This window comes from Octopus sinensis, linkage group LG19 (genome assembly GCF_006345805.1).
Source record: "Octopus sinensis linkage group LG19, ASM634580v1, whole genome shotgun sequence".
NCBI lineage: Eukaryota > Metazoa > Mollusca > Cephalopoda > Octopoda > Octopodidae > Octopus > Octopus sinensis.
In genome coordinates this window covers 17115911-17130421 of record NC_043015.1, presented here as the reverse complement: position 1 = coordinate 17130421, position 14511 = coordinate 17115911, and the positions used below count along the sequence as shown (strand labels likewise).

General features: G+C 36.4%; 1 protein-coding gene across 1 annotated transcript in view; it reads left to right on the top strand.

Annotated features, from left to right (window-relative positions):
* Positions 1 to 1846: 1846 nt before the first annotated feature.
* LOC115222294 (RING-box protein 2) overlaps positions 1847 to 14511 on the top strand; it is a 29329-nt gene continuing 16664 nt past the window's right edge. Inside the window, exon 1 of the mRNA XM_029792469.2 lies at positions 1847 to 2041. Coding sequence (XP_029648329.2) covers positions 1885 to 2041 — 157 coding nt within the window. The 5' untranslated portion in view covers positions 1847 to 1884. The remainder of the gene's footprint in view (positions 2042 to 14511) is intronic.

Here is a 14511-nt window from a genome sequence, read left to right as displayed (position 1 = left end):
GTGTATGTATGTATGTATGTGTGTGTGTGTGTGTATGTATGTATGTATGGATCAAAACAGTTTGATTCAAATTCTGTGGTACTTATATATTCATACATACATATAGATGTATATAACATATATATATATTGTATGTAAACATCTTTTATAAATATATATAATTCATGCATCTATAATACACACACATTATAAATATATACACATATATGCATATGCATTAGAATATGTGTGTATAGGTGTATATATATATATATATATATATATGCATATGTTTGTATACATGTGTGTGTGTATAAAAATAAATATAAGCACTCAGGATCTACGCAAATTTTATATATACTCCACGAAGTTCAAAAGGTAAAAATCCGGTATTTTAAATTTTTGTTGCATTTCTAATCTTTCTGATGTCTAAGGATGGATATTTATGCGTATGAATCTTTTTCTTTTTATTTTGTTTCAAATATAATTCTAGGGAACTGAAAAACTGTGTACGTTACGATAAAGCAATTTGTCAAAATGTAAACAATTGCTTTCCACGTCACAGATAAGACTACGCAGATAATAAGTTCACATAAATACAGACATTACGATTGGCTAAAATTCACAGTTTTAATCTACGATTAAAGTCATAAAATAGATTTTTCTCAAATAAACTAGTTCCAACTGGCGAATAAACTAGTTCCACTCTATGAGTACACGAAGTTTCAAATTATTTAGTTAACTAGAAAGATCTGGGGTCCTGGCTTCAGAATAGAAAAGATCCGCACTTCACTTACACAACATACCCATCAAACACACACACACACATGTACATCAATGCTTCCCCTAGACGGTAACTTCAAAGAGAAACTTCCTCGTCATAAAATCGCTTCCTCTTAGTCTCTTTCGCTCTCATTACTTATGTAAAAAAATAAAAGTTTTTTACGGAAATCGACGGAAAACTTGTGCTACGACAACCGAAACTTTGCCAAAAAAAGGTGTAGGAAACGAATACGAAAACAAAAATGCCCGGAAAGCAAGGCCTTCGGAAAATTCACATGATCCGATGTTTTTCCCTCGTAACTTTGAGGAAAATCGTTTTCTTTCTACTTCACACTCACAGAAATGTGCGGAAAGCAACGGGGTGAGGAGGACTTCGGAAAATTCACAAGATCTGAGTTTTTCCCTCGTACCTTTGAGGAAAATATAATCCTTTTGAAATCACAAATTAGGCCTTTCCTCAGGAACTTGGATGATAACATCCCTTTGAAGGGTTCGGGTCCTTACTTCTTCTATATGTATATAGATACATATGGGCTCGTATAGATTACGATTATAAGGAAATTTGTGGGGAAAATTTTTTCCGTTTGAACTTTTTTTTAATTACATGTGTGCGTGTGAGAGAGTGAGTGTAGAAATCTACGGATGCACAAACGCACAAAATGAAACAAATATGGACGACTTGTTCAGAAACACTGCGAGTGGGGAACGGTTCTCAAAAATAACCTCCAATTGTTTTCCCCGAAAATTCTTATATCCTCGGAATCTATATAGTCCAAGGTATATTTGTAGAGAATTTCATTTAAAAATATCCATTTTCTTTAAAGTTAAGACGAATTGAAATGGACTCCAAAATTTTATATATTCGGAATCTACATGATAGTAGAAAATTTCATTAAAAAATATTCATTTTTCTGAAAGTTATGATCATCCAAAGTCGGTGTTGCGTGGGGGCAGAAATCTGTAGTTATACATTGGTTTTAAATTTTGGGGGACTGGATAAGTCGGTTACATCGACTCCAGTACCCAATTGGTTCTTATTTTGATTGACCCCGAAAGTTCTGCTAATTTTAAATCTCGTTTAACACAAGATTACCCAATCAGGGGAAGTAACAACTCATCAAAATGGCGGAAGATATGGATGTGGAAAACTGTCGTGAAGTAGATAAAGATGGACCTAAACCTGAAAGAATGTTCACCCTCAAGAAATGGAATTTAGTCGCAATGTGGAGTTGGGATGTTGAATGCGATACATGTGCTATTTGTCGTGTTCAAGTAATGGGTAAATGATTATTATTTTCAGACTTATTTTTATCAGAAGCCTTACGGCGTACTTTCGAGATGGGAAATGTATGATGGTCAAGGGTTACATGAAATACCGAAACGAAAAGCAAGTAACGTTTACTTTTGTTTTATACATTCCCATTTCTCCGAATATACACCGTAATATCAAATTTATCTAATATTATTTACTACGAATTCTTTTTTTTTCCTATTTTCGAATCGGATTGAAACAAAATTTTTATATATATAATGGAAAATTGAATCGAAACAAGTTTATGCTGCTACAAAGAGAAAAGAAAAAAAAGCTTCGCTTCTGTTTCTAATTCCATGTTTAAAATTGTAATTCCATTCCAATCCGATGCGATGTCAGAATACTTTTTTGTGCTCAGTTAGCGAAATTTTAATAGCAACCAAAAGCGGGCAACGCTGCTTGAATAGAGATTGAATAGAGATACTAAACTGGATGCATTGTAATAAGCTACAAAGAGAGCAAGGGAAAGTTTGAAGGTAGTGACAGATTAATTTTTTAGGCCGTGGAGCATGTATTATTTATATACTATTTTCAGGTTTCTATGCAACAACTCTAGGGCAATACATGCTTGATTAGTTGTGAAATATATACATTTCAAAATTGATCATCTCCATCAATAAAATGTTGCTCATTAATTTAACAAAGTTTTCTACTAATTTTTGCAGAACTCATTAGCCAGTCAGTCAGTAGCATTGTCAATAGGAGTATGATGACTGTAATAAAGCACAACCAGTCATGATTGATGTATTATGTGGTTGTCAAACTCTTGCATAACATTCCTTTAATAAAAAAACAATTTTGATAATAGCGATTTGTTGATTTTGCAAACAACGTAAAATTATCACCAAAACTGACAAATTTGGGAATTAATTTTTGTGATGTTGAGTCATATGTTATTGTGTAATCATCCGAAGAATTGTCAGTGAATATAGTTTGTATAAACAGAATAACAAATTTATTCCTTTGTGTTACTCATCTTTATTGCAAAAGTTTAAAGAAAAATATACACCATGTTCCAAAATTAACTGAATAATTCTATTACAGAAAATTGTATGTTACATGTGTTGTTGTTCTTTGATTCCAAGTCAACCTGAGTTGTGCAGGCTTATGATCAAAAGAGTTTGTCACTATGGTGGTTGTGGTATAAACAATGATAGTGTAGTTTAGCATCTCATTTCTTTGTCAGTCAGCTATTTTACTTTCTCTAAATGAAACTTTGCTAAAAAATGGGTACTTCTTGAGGCTATTATATCCCCAACTTTTTCTCTCTGTTGACTCTAGATGTGTAATGCTTTGTTGGCCTTAACCAGGGTGTGAAAGCATGTGGCCAAATTTTTAGGGTATGTGGCTCATTGTAAGGTGGTGAGTTTAATACCCAGTGGCATGTTGTGTCCTTGAGCACTCACATTGTTCCAGTCAACTCATCTGGCAGCAAAAATGAGTTGTACCTGTATTTCAAAGGGGGCCAGCCTTGTTGAGCAGGTTGTTCCAGTGATTGTTGTAACTGATGGAGTGACAGTCGTAACTACAGTAATTTGTTCTGTGGAAAATGTTTGTGGCTAAGACAGTAAGTCATGTTGAATGTCAATGTTTTTCAGTGAAAAATCAATCTTTTATGTACTTTTCTGTTAGTCTCCAATATCACTGATTTTCCTTTGACTTTGGTGACTGTCTCTTTTTCCATTACTCTAAATATTGCAAGATTCTGATGTTTGATTGGATGGAAGAAGCCATTGATTTCATGTTGCAGTTCTTCCAAAAGGATGTAAAACTGCTGGCACTAACTTCTACTTCAAGCAAGTCTCACTTCACTTTATCAGGCATGACTTCTGAAAAATCACAGCCTCAGACTTTGCTAGGGTAAAAGTCCTTCAGATATTAATTTTCCAAGTTGCAGTCATAACACTGATACATCACTGTCATTGCCATCATAACCCCTAACAAAACTGCAAGTTACAACAACATTACCATCATTAGTTTCACCTCATTACTATCACAATATCCATCACCATCACCACTTTGCAAGGGTGACATTTTTTGGGTGGGATATTTTAGGTGATGAACCTTGAGTTAGTAACATAATTTTTCAAATAGGTTCATGTTTAAGTCAGAGTACATGACACATTTCACTGATACATGACCACTATGACTATTTAATCCCCACAACCACCACCAGCACTAACAACAACATTGCCATCACTACCTAACATTGGTGGAATTACTATTACCACAACCAACATCAGAACTACCATTACAACCACCAATCAAGGGAACTTCTACACAGTTACTAGATCTTGGAGAAATACCAATAAAATCTTAAGGATATATTAGAATGTAAGGCCCTGTTATACAGGAAAATGAGATGATCATGATAGGAACTCTTTTGATCAAAGGTTTCCACAATCAGGTTTGGCTTAAGCTAAATAACAACTATAATATATAGACAATATTTTGTAACATAATTTATATAACTGTTCTAGCCCCAGTTAATCTTTGAACATGGTGTATATTATTCTTATTATTTTCTTCAAACTTTTACAATAAATATTTTTAACACAAAGGAATAGATTTATAGTTGTGGCTGTAGGATTGAGATGTTTGTTTTCTAACCCTGTGATCATGGATTCAGTCCCGTTGCTTGGCACCTTCTTTTATACCCCCAGGCTGACTAAAGCTTTGTGAGTGGATTCGGTAGATGGGACTGTAAGAAGCCCATCACGTGTGTGCATCTTTTTTCTTCCTACAACTGGTGTTGGCTTTCTCCAGACAGCATGTTGGTTTTCAATCACATAATGCAGCAATTGGTCAATTGCTTCATACTCTTGAGATGTTGTTGATTGGCTAGACATGACGACTTCTATGAAAATGTAGAAAGCAAGAAATAATAGAAAATTTTTGTGTTTTATAGATTAATATGCAATTTTTATTGATGGGGTAATCAGCTTTGAGTTTTATATATATTTCACAAATAATAAGGTGCAAATGAAATTGTCCTCAACATTGTTGCACAAGCAATAAAGTTAGAGGTACAGGATGTTCAGGCTATAAATATGACAGTTTGCATTAAAGGAAAAGAAAACTGTTATCTCCCAGCCATGAGGCTGGGAGATAACAGTTTACTTAAAGTAATTGCCCTTAGCTTTCATCATGTCCTCAAGATGGCTCTGGAACAGGGCACATGCATTCCATTTCCAAACACTTCCTTGTTCTTGGCCTTGGTATTGCAGGCAGAATAGTTGGTGTCTTTCTCAACCGTATCCAATACATAGTAAGTGTAATCCATGGAATTACAATTGAGGGAATTAGGAAGCTAGAAATTGGGTCTGGTGAGGTTGTAGAAATTCTTTGACAACCACTTCTGACTCTTTTTGGAGGCATGGCAAAGAGTTAAATCTTGCTGCACATATGGTCTTCCTGTGCAATCCTCTTCAGTCAGAGTTTGACCACAGTCTCCAGCAGCTTTACATTATCTGAATTGAGCCTAAGGCTCTGTTCAAAGATGTGCAGCAGCATGACGTCATCCTCACTGGAGACACACCCATCACAGTTTGGGGGAACTTGGTTTTCATGATATGTGGGACACCACATGGATTGTATGCAAGCTGTTGTTCTGGGTGTTGTGCAACTAGTCGTGGCAGAAGTTCTTTTCATCTAAGAAGAACCAGATCATCCCTGACTCAACAGGGTGCCTCAGCTTGTTTGGGAGATACTTTGCTTTTGTCAAGCAGTTTTCCGTGGCCTTGGCTGTCAGAATTTGTCCATTGCATCTCTTGTATGGGTGGCTAAGGTCCTCATTCAAGGCCAGCTTTGTGGTTGCAACTCCAACACCCATCTCTCTCATCAAAGTCTGGATTCCCTTCCTCACCTTGTTCTGCTGTTGTTGGATGAATTCTGCTGGGCCGATGCAATCAAAAAGCCTTTGACAGGATCCCCTACTTCCTTATCTCATTGTCAATGTGGAAACTGGAGACAGATGAGTGGTTAGTGAAAGTGGTACTAGCCATGTACAGGGATGCTATCAGTAAGGTGAAGGTTGGCAATGAATATAGCAATGAATTCAGTGTACAGGTAGGAGTTCACCAAGGCTCAGTTGTCAGCCCTGTTCTTTTTATCTTAGTCCTCCCGGCTTTAACAGAGGAATTCAAGACTGGCTGTCCCTGGGAGCTCCTCTATGCTGATGACCTTGTTCTTAGAGCTGAATCACTAGAGCAGAAATTTCAAATGTGGAAACAAGGCCGGGAATCTAAAGGCTCTAGAGTTAATTTAGCAAAAATCAAAGTCCTGGTAAGTAGGAAAGCAGACAAATCACAGATCCTTTCTGGAAGATGGCTCTGATTGATTGATATGTAAGAAGGGTGTTGGTAGAAACTCCATATGTTGTACTCTGTGCAAGCTTTGCATACATAAAAGGTGTATCAGTATCATAGGAAGGTTAACAGAGAATACAGCCTTTGTGTGTGGCAAATGTACATGTACAATAAGCACTAAAAATATGCAGATAATAGACTCCCTCAAATGCTCGAGGTGATCATTAAAAGTAGTAGATAACTTCTGTTACCTAGGAGACCAAATTAGCAGAAGTGGAGGAAGTTCTGAAAGTGTAGTTGCTGGGATAAGAATGGGCTGGGGAAAGTTCAGAGAGCTTCTACCTTGATATCTAAGAGTTTCTCCCTCAGAATGCAAGGCAGATTGTATGATGCCTGTGCATGTACAACTATGTTACATGGCAGTGAAACATGGGTTTTGACTATAGAAGATTTGCAAAGGCTTGAAAGAAATGAAGCTAGCACGCTCAGCTGGATGGGTAATGCCAGTGCATGCAAGAGTGTAAATGATTTAAGAGGAAAACTGGGTATAAGGGGTATCAGATGTGTGTGCAAGAGAGAAGACTGCACTGGTTTGGTCAAGTGATGCATATGGATGAGGACAGCTGCATAAAGAAGTGCCAAGCTCTAATTGTGGAGGGTGCTTGTTGAAGGGGTAGACCCAAGAAGACATGGAATGAAGTGGTGGGAAAGGATCTTTAGATGATGGGCCTCATTGAAGAAATGACAAGGGACTGAGAGATGTAGTGATTTGCTGTAATTGATAAGATGTGTTAAGCTAAGTAAAATTGCTGTCTTTCACACATAAAGGCTTGTTCTTTCAGGTAATGGTGCCACTTAAAAAGCATCCATGCCACTGCTGTTTTAATGCACCTGTACTAGTGCTGCATAAACACACCTGTGCCAGTAGTATATAAAAAGCACCCAGCATACTCTGTCAAGTGGTTGGCTTTAGGAAGGGCATCCAGGCATAGAAACCATGCCGCAACAGGCAGTTGTAGTCTGGACCGCTTTCTGCTTGCCAGCACCATGTCAAACCATCCAGCCCATGCCAGCATGTAAAGTGAATATTAAATGAAATGAGCGATCATTATCATTTGATGTCCGTTTTTTTATGCTGACATAAGTTGGGCAGTTTGATTGGAGCTGGTAAGCCAAAGAACTGCACCAGACTCTGTTGTTTGCTTTGGCATAACTTCTATAACTGAATGCCCTTCTCAATGCTAACAACCACTTTACAGTGTAGTGGATGCTTTTTATATGGCACCAGCACCAGTGGGGTTGTCGAGTAACTTGCAAGACAAGAATCCCTTGGGTGTGAGAGGGAGGTGGATTTGTGCTGGTTGAGATGTATAATAGAAAGATAAAGATAATGTCTAACTATAGAGAAGCTACTTGGCTACCCCAGTAGGAAAGGAAAGAGGGAAAATAGAAAGAGAGACAGACAGAAGGAGAGAAGGAGAAATAGATGGTGTTGGAGATGTGTCAGGACATAACCACAAAGTACAGTGAGGGTAAATATATATGATACAGAGAAAATAGAGGGAGATGTTTCATCAGAATGTAGGGAGAGATATTTAGAGATGAGGACAAGTTGACTGTAGCAAGTGATGGTGGGAGAGCTTCGATTTTACTTAGCTTCTCAAGCATAGCAAACTGCCCGTTGTTTCTGCCCCTCATCATCTCTGTGAAGCTCAACAGCTGAAGATCATTTCTCACCACTTTGTTCCATGTCTTTCTGGGTGTATCTCTTCCACAGGATCCCTCCACAGTTAGTGATGCCACTTCTTTATGCAGCTGTCCTCATACACATCATATGACCATACCAGCACAGTCATCTCTCTTGCGCACTACATTTGATGCCTCATATCTAATTTTTCTCTTAAAACATTTAATCTTTGTTGTACATGTACACTGACATTATCCATCCATCATACAATCTGCTCTTCAAACTGTGGGAGAGGCCCTTCATTACCAACAAAAAATAGCTCTCTGAACTTTGCCCAGCATTTCTTTCATTATTTTGATGAATTTATTGCTTTCTGATTTTAGTTTTATGTATTGTAATGCGACTGACAGTTCATGTTACACAAAACATTTTTACTTTCATTTTCCACTCGCACAGCAGCAATCACAGTATCTTAAATGTTTCAGCATTTTTTGAAATCAGTCTTGATAAACAATCAGCATGTCCTAATTGCTTAGACTGTATAATTATAGTTTAATAATATAGTACTCCAGCGTTGCAATCTATTAGCAGTATGGGTAGGGATTCCTTTCATTGACCCATATATTGATGACAGACAATGATCAATCTGTAGTCAAAAACTTCTACCATCTAAAAATTATGAAATTTTTCTACAGCAAAAATAATCACTAGAGCCTCTTTTTCGATTTAGCTGTAATTTTTTTCTGCTGCTGATATCAGAGAACATGAGGCATGAAACACTGCCTTCATGTTACCATCTTTATATTTATGTAGCATTACAGCTCCAGTACCATACTCAGAGGCATCTGAAGCTACAACAATTTCCACTGCAGCATTGAAGTGTGCTAACAACAAATCAGATATTAATATTTTTTTAACAGACTATTTAGTGGAACTCTTACCTTACGCATATTTGGAATATAGTTTTGGTAATAATTTGCCAGTCCCAAAAAGGCTTGTATGGTCACTATATTTGTTGGAGGGATCATATATTTAATTGACGGATTTGGTCGATGTCCGTTTCTGTCAATGATTTGTCCTAAATATTTTATTTTTGGTGAGAAAAATTCACACTTTTCTTCACTCAAAGCTGTAATCCCTAATTTTTTCAAACACATTTTACATGCTCTATGTGTTGGTTCCAGGATTTGCTTTTTATGAGTATATCATCCAGATATGGACATGCAAATTCACAGTCTACTAACATTGCATCCATAATCTGTTGAAAAATCACTGATGCAACTTTTAAACCAATGGTAACCTATTGTATTTATACAGTCCTTTATGTGTGTTTATTGTTAGGTATTTAGATCATTCATCGTCTACATTAATTTGTAGGTACGTGTCAGAGAGATCCAATTTAGAAAATATATTGCCACCATTTAATTTCGTGAACATGTCCTGAGTAGGTAGCTAATAGTGAAACATTTTAAGACATTCGTTTAAACCAGTGGAAAAATCAGCATACACTCTGATTTTATTATTCTTTTTCTTAATGTACACAATTAGTGATGCCCGTTGAGTATAACTCCAATTTTTTCTAGTCTAAGTTTATCTGTTTTAATGCTGCGAAAGGTACCGTTCATTTTGGTTTAAATACCAGTATAGTATTTTCTTTTACTTGAAACTTTGCTTTTGTTTTGGTGCACAAACCTAATTCATAAGATAGAACTTCAGGAAAGATCTTTTTTAATTCGTCTGACGTCTTATTTGTACTGGTGGAAAAACCATTCACATTTTTACAGAAAAGTTAATCAATTCCATTCAGTCTGTTCCAAATAAATTTGTTGTATCATTCAGCACAAAAACTTTGGCTTTTAAGGTTTTTCCATGAAATGTACCATTACTTAAAATTTTAGCTTGATGTAACAGAGAATTCCTAAACACCCGCTCCTTGAAATTTTAATCCCCTTCCAGCCCCATTTAGACCCCTTTTCACATTTTGGTTAATATAACCCGATTTCATTCGGGTCTACTGGGGCCACATTTTATAAGATGAGTAATTTTGTCCTAGAGGTGACACCTTTCATTTGAGGAAAAAGAATAGTTGTCATGCAAACTTGCCAGCACGTTTAACATAGGTGTGCATATTTTCAGCTGAATCGACCAACTACGTAATGCACACATTATATATATATATATATGTGTGTGTGTGTGTGTGCACGCATTATATATACAAATGTATACAAATGAGATATATATCTGTATAAATTAAATTAGAGATAAAACCACTAATAGGCAAATCAAACAGTGAAAAACCAAAAACAAAAACATTAAAAAAAATATAATATAGAAAATATAGAAAATATAAAATTGAAAAATTTAAATTATTTAAATTGAAAATAAAAATTATTAAATTATATTTATAATTTGTTTAAAAATATATATAACTATGAAAAAGTATAATATACATAAATACAGATATATACACTTTGTATATATACATTATATATACATATTTATATATAGAACACACACACACACACACACTATATATACATATTTATATATAGAACACACACACACACACACACACATATAATGAACGCAAGAATATCTGATTCATAATATTTGATAAAATTGAAAAATTTAAATCATTTAAATTTAAAATAAAAATTTAAAATATTTATAATTTGTTTAAAAATATATATAACTATCAAAAAGTATTAAAAAGTTTAATATACATAAATACAGATATATACACTTTGTATATATACATTATATATACATATTTATATATCGAACACACACACACACACACACATATAAATGAACGCAATGAATATCTGATTCATAATATTTGTTCTCATGATTGTGTGTTGTTGGTAGCGATGATAATTCTCCCTATGAATGCAGGCAGATACATCAAAGAAAGCCGTCTGACGAACTTATAAAGGGAAAGTGAAAGGGAGTTGAGGGGAATACATTAAATAACGGGAGTGGACTTCTCAAAGTTATCAATGAAGGGGAGTAAGAGAGGGAAAGGAGGAAATAGCGTGAGTGAGGAAGATGGCCCCTAGCAACCACACCTTTTAAGATAGGGATTTCTAAGGTAGCCCACGAGCATCGTCACCTCATTCTACATGTCCCTGTAAATTTTGGAGCGAATCGGACGGGGTGTAGTGGCATTGAAAGTGATCCAAGCGGTAAAAACGCATTTCAGTTTTATATATATACTAGCTGAAGGTGACCCGCTCTACGCGCGGGTAAGAGTGTGGTTGTTACTTTCTGTTGCTTCCTTTCAGCACGTAAAAAGCACCATCCGAACGTGGCGGATTGCAGCGCCGCCTTGACTGGCTTCTGTGCTGGTGGCACATAAAAAGCACCAACCGATCGTGGCCGCTGCCAGCCCCCCTGGCACCTGTGCAGGCGGCACGAAAAAAGCACCCACTACGCTCACAGAGTGGTTGGCGTTAGGAAGGGCATCCACCTGTCGAAACACTGCCAGATCAGACTGGAGCCTGGTGCAGCCTCCTGGCTTCCCAGACCCCTGTCAAACTGTCCAACCCATGCTAGCACGGAAAACGGACGTTAAACGATGATGATGATGATGATGATTCTCCCTCTTTGTTTCTTTCTCCTTTCTCTCTCACTTTCCCACTCTCTTACTCTTCCTTTCTCTCGGACTCTCTCTCGCTTTCTCTTACTCTCTATCTTTATGTATCTCTCTCCCATTTATAAACAACAAAAGATCTTGAGTAAGTTGAGAAATAAAATATTTAGAAAGATCAATCATAAATATCAGGCAGTTACAAAGGAAAGGTCTGCTTCAAGACAGACAGCAAAACACTAACATTTAAAAGGGACAGACGAACTTGCGAGCTGAATAAAAATAATAAAATATTGGAAACCAAAGTTTGAAGGGATAGAATTTGAGGATAGTAGAGTCACCATGGCTGGCATTTCTTAACGACGGACAGCAACGTATTGACAGTTCAACGGCTGGCGTAAAAGTTTGAACTTGATGTTAAAGAAAATCCCTAAAAACCAAGTTTTGACTTGATTCTTTCTCACGACAGTAGACTCACGATGGCAAGCATTCAAAACTTCTTCATCATGGACGGCAACACATTGACGATTAAAAGGCTGGAGCAAATTTTTTAGCTTCATGTAACAGAGAATTGCTAAACACCCGCTCCTTGAAATTTTAATCCCCTTCCAGCCCCATTTATACCCCTTTTCACCTTTTGGTTAATATAACCCGATTTCATTCGGGTCTACTGGGGCCACATTTTATAAGATGAGGACACAACCAAGTTTCCCAAGTTCTGGTCATAGACCATAGAACACTCAACCAAGTTTCCCGATTTCTGGTCATAGACCATAGAACAGTCAAGCAAGTTTCCCGAGTTCTGGTCATAGACCATAGAACACTCGACCAAGTTTCCCGAGTTCTGGTCATAGACCATAGAACACTAAACTAAGTTTCCCGAGTTCTGGTCATTTGCAGAATAAATAGAGACGGCGGAGGTGGCAGACGTCGTTGCAATGTAAACATGATTTGTTATAAGAGAAAGATTGTCCAGATTGTGTGTTGGTGGTGTTGGTGGTGGCGATGATAATTATCATTAGGAAAAAGAGTGAGTGAGTGAGGAAGACATACATAAGTTGTGGCGATGATAATTGTAGACCCCTTTTCACATTTTGATGAAGAGAACCCGATTTCATTCGGGTGTACTGGGGCTACATATAGGTGTGTGTGTGTGTGTGTGTGTGTGCACGCTGTAGAAATTAAATTAGAGATAAAACCACTAATAGGGAAATGAAACAGTAAAAAACCAAAAGCAAAAACATAAAAATAAAAATATAATATTAGATATATGTGTGTGTGTGTGTGTGTGTTGACAGGTAGACAATAGAATGCGATGGCGATGAGTAATATTTGTTACTGTCCATCAACGCTGAGAGATACATGAGTAAAATGTATAGGAAGGTAAGAGATAGAGTGAGTGAAAATGTTCTTGGAAGAGAGTAAATAGCTACAGAGTGATTTGAGGAAGACTTTACATTAAATAACGGTAGTTGCATTGTCAAATGAAGAGGAGTGACAGAGTACTGGAGGAAATAGGGTGAGGTAGGAAGATGGCCCCTAGCAACCACACCTTTTAAGATAGGGATTTCTAAGGTAGCCCACGCGCATCGTCACCTCATTCTACATGTCCCTGTAAATTTTGGAGCGAATCGGACGGGATGTAGTGGCATTGAAAGCGAACCAAGCGGTAAAAACGCATTTCAGTTTTATATATAGAGATTTTATATATAGAGATATATATATATATATGTATACACACACACACAAAGATAAATTGATATTATACTGAGTGGACAAACAAAAATATGAGACACTGCCTAGTGGTTTTTTTTTTTATTTTGATAAGCCTGGTACTTATTCTATCAATTTCTTCTTGTGAAACCAGTAAGTTATGGGGATATAAATAAACAAACACCAGTTGTGAAGCAGTGATGAGGGAGAGACACAAAGATATACACATAGACTTACATATATACATACATATATATACAATTGATTACTTTCAGTTTTTATGTACAAGATCCACTGACAAGGCTTTGGTTGGTCTGAGGCTATAGCAGAAGACACATGCCACGTTACCACACAGTGGGACTGAACTCAGGACCATGTGTTTTGGAACCAAGTTTGTTACCACACAGCCACACCTGCACCTATGTGTGTATGGGTGTATATATGTATGCATGTATATATGTGTGTATATATATATATATATATGTGTGTGTGTACATATTACATGTACATCTATATATATATATGTGTGTGTGTGTGTGTATATATATATATGTGTACATATTACATGTACATCTATATATATATACACATTTATATATATATGTGAATATATATTTATATATATGTATATATGTGAATATTATACCATGCTAGCATGGAAAGCGGACGTTAACGATGACGTTAAACGCATTCAGTTTTATATATAGAGATTTTATATATAGAGATATATATATATAATGTATACACACACACCACAAAGATAAATTGATATTATACTGAGTGGACAAACAAAAATATGAGACACTGCCTAGTGGTTTTTTTTTTATTTTGATAAGCCTGGTACTTATTCTATCAATTTCTTCTTGTGAACCAGTAAGTTATGGGGATATAAATAAACAAACACCAGTTGTGAAGCAGTGATGAGGGAGAGACACAAAGATACACATAGACTTACATATATACATACATATATATACAATTGATTACTTTCAGTTTTTATGTACAAGATCCACTGACAAGGCTTTGGTTGGTCTGAGGCTATAGCAGAAGACACATGCCACGTTACCACACAGTGGGACTGAACTCAGGACCATGTGTTTTGGAACCAAGTTTGTTACCACCGCAGCCACACCTGCACTAT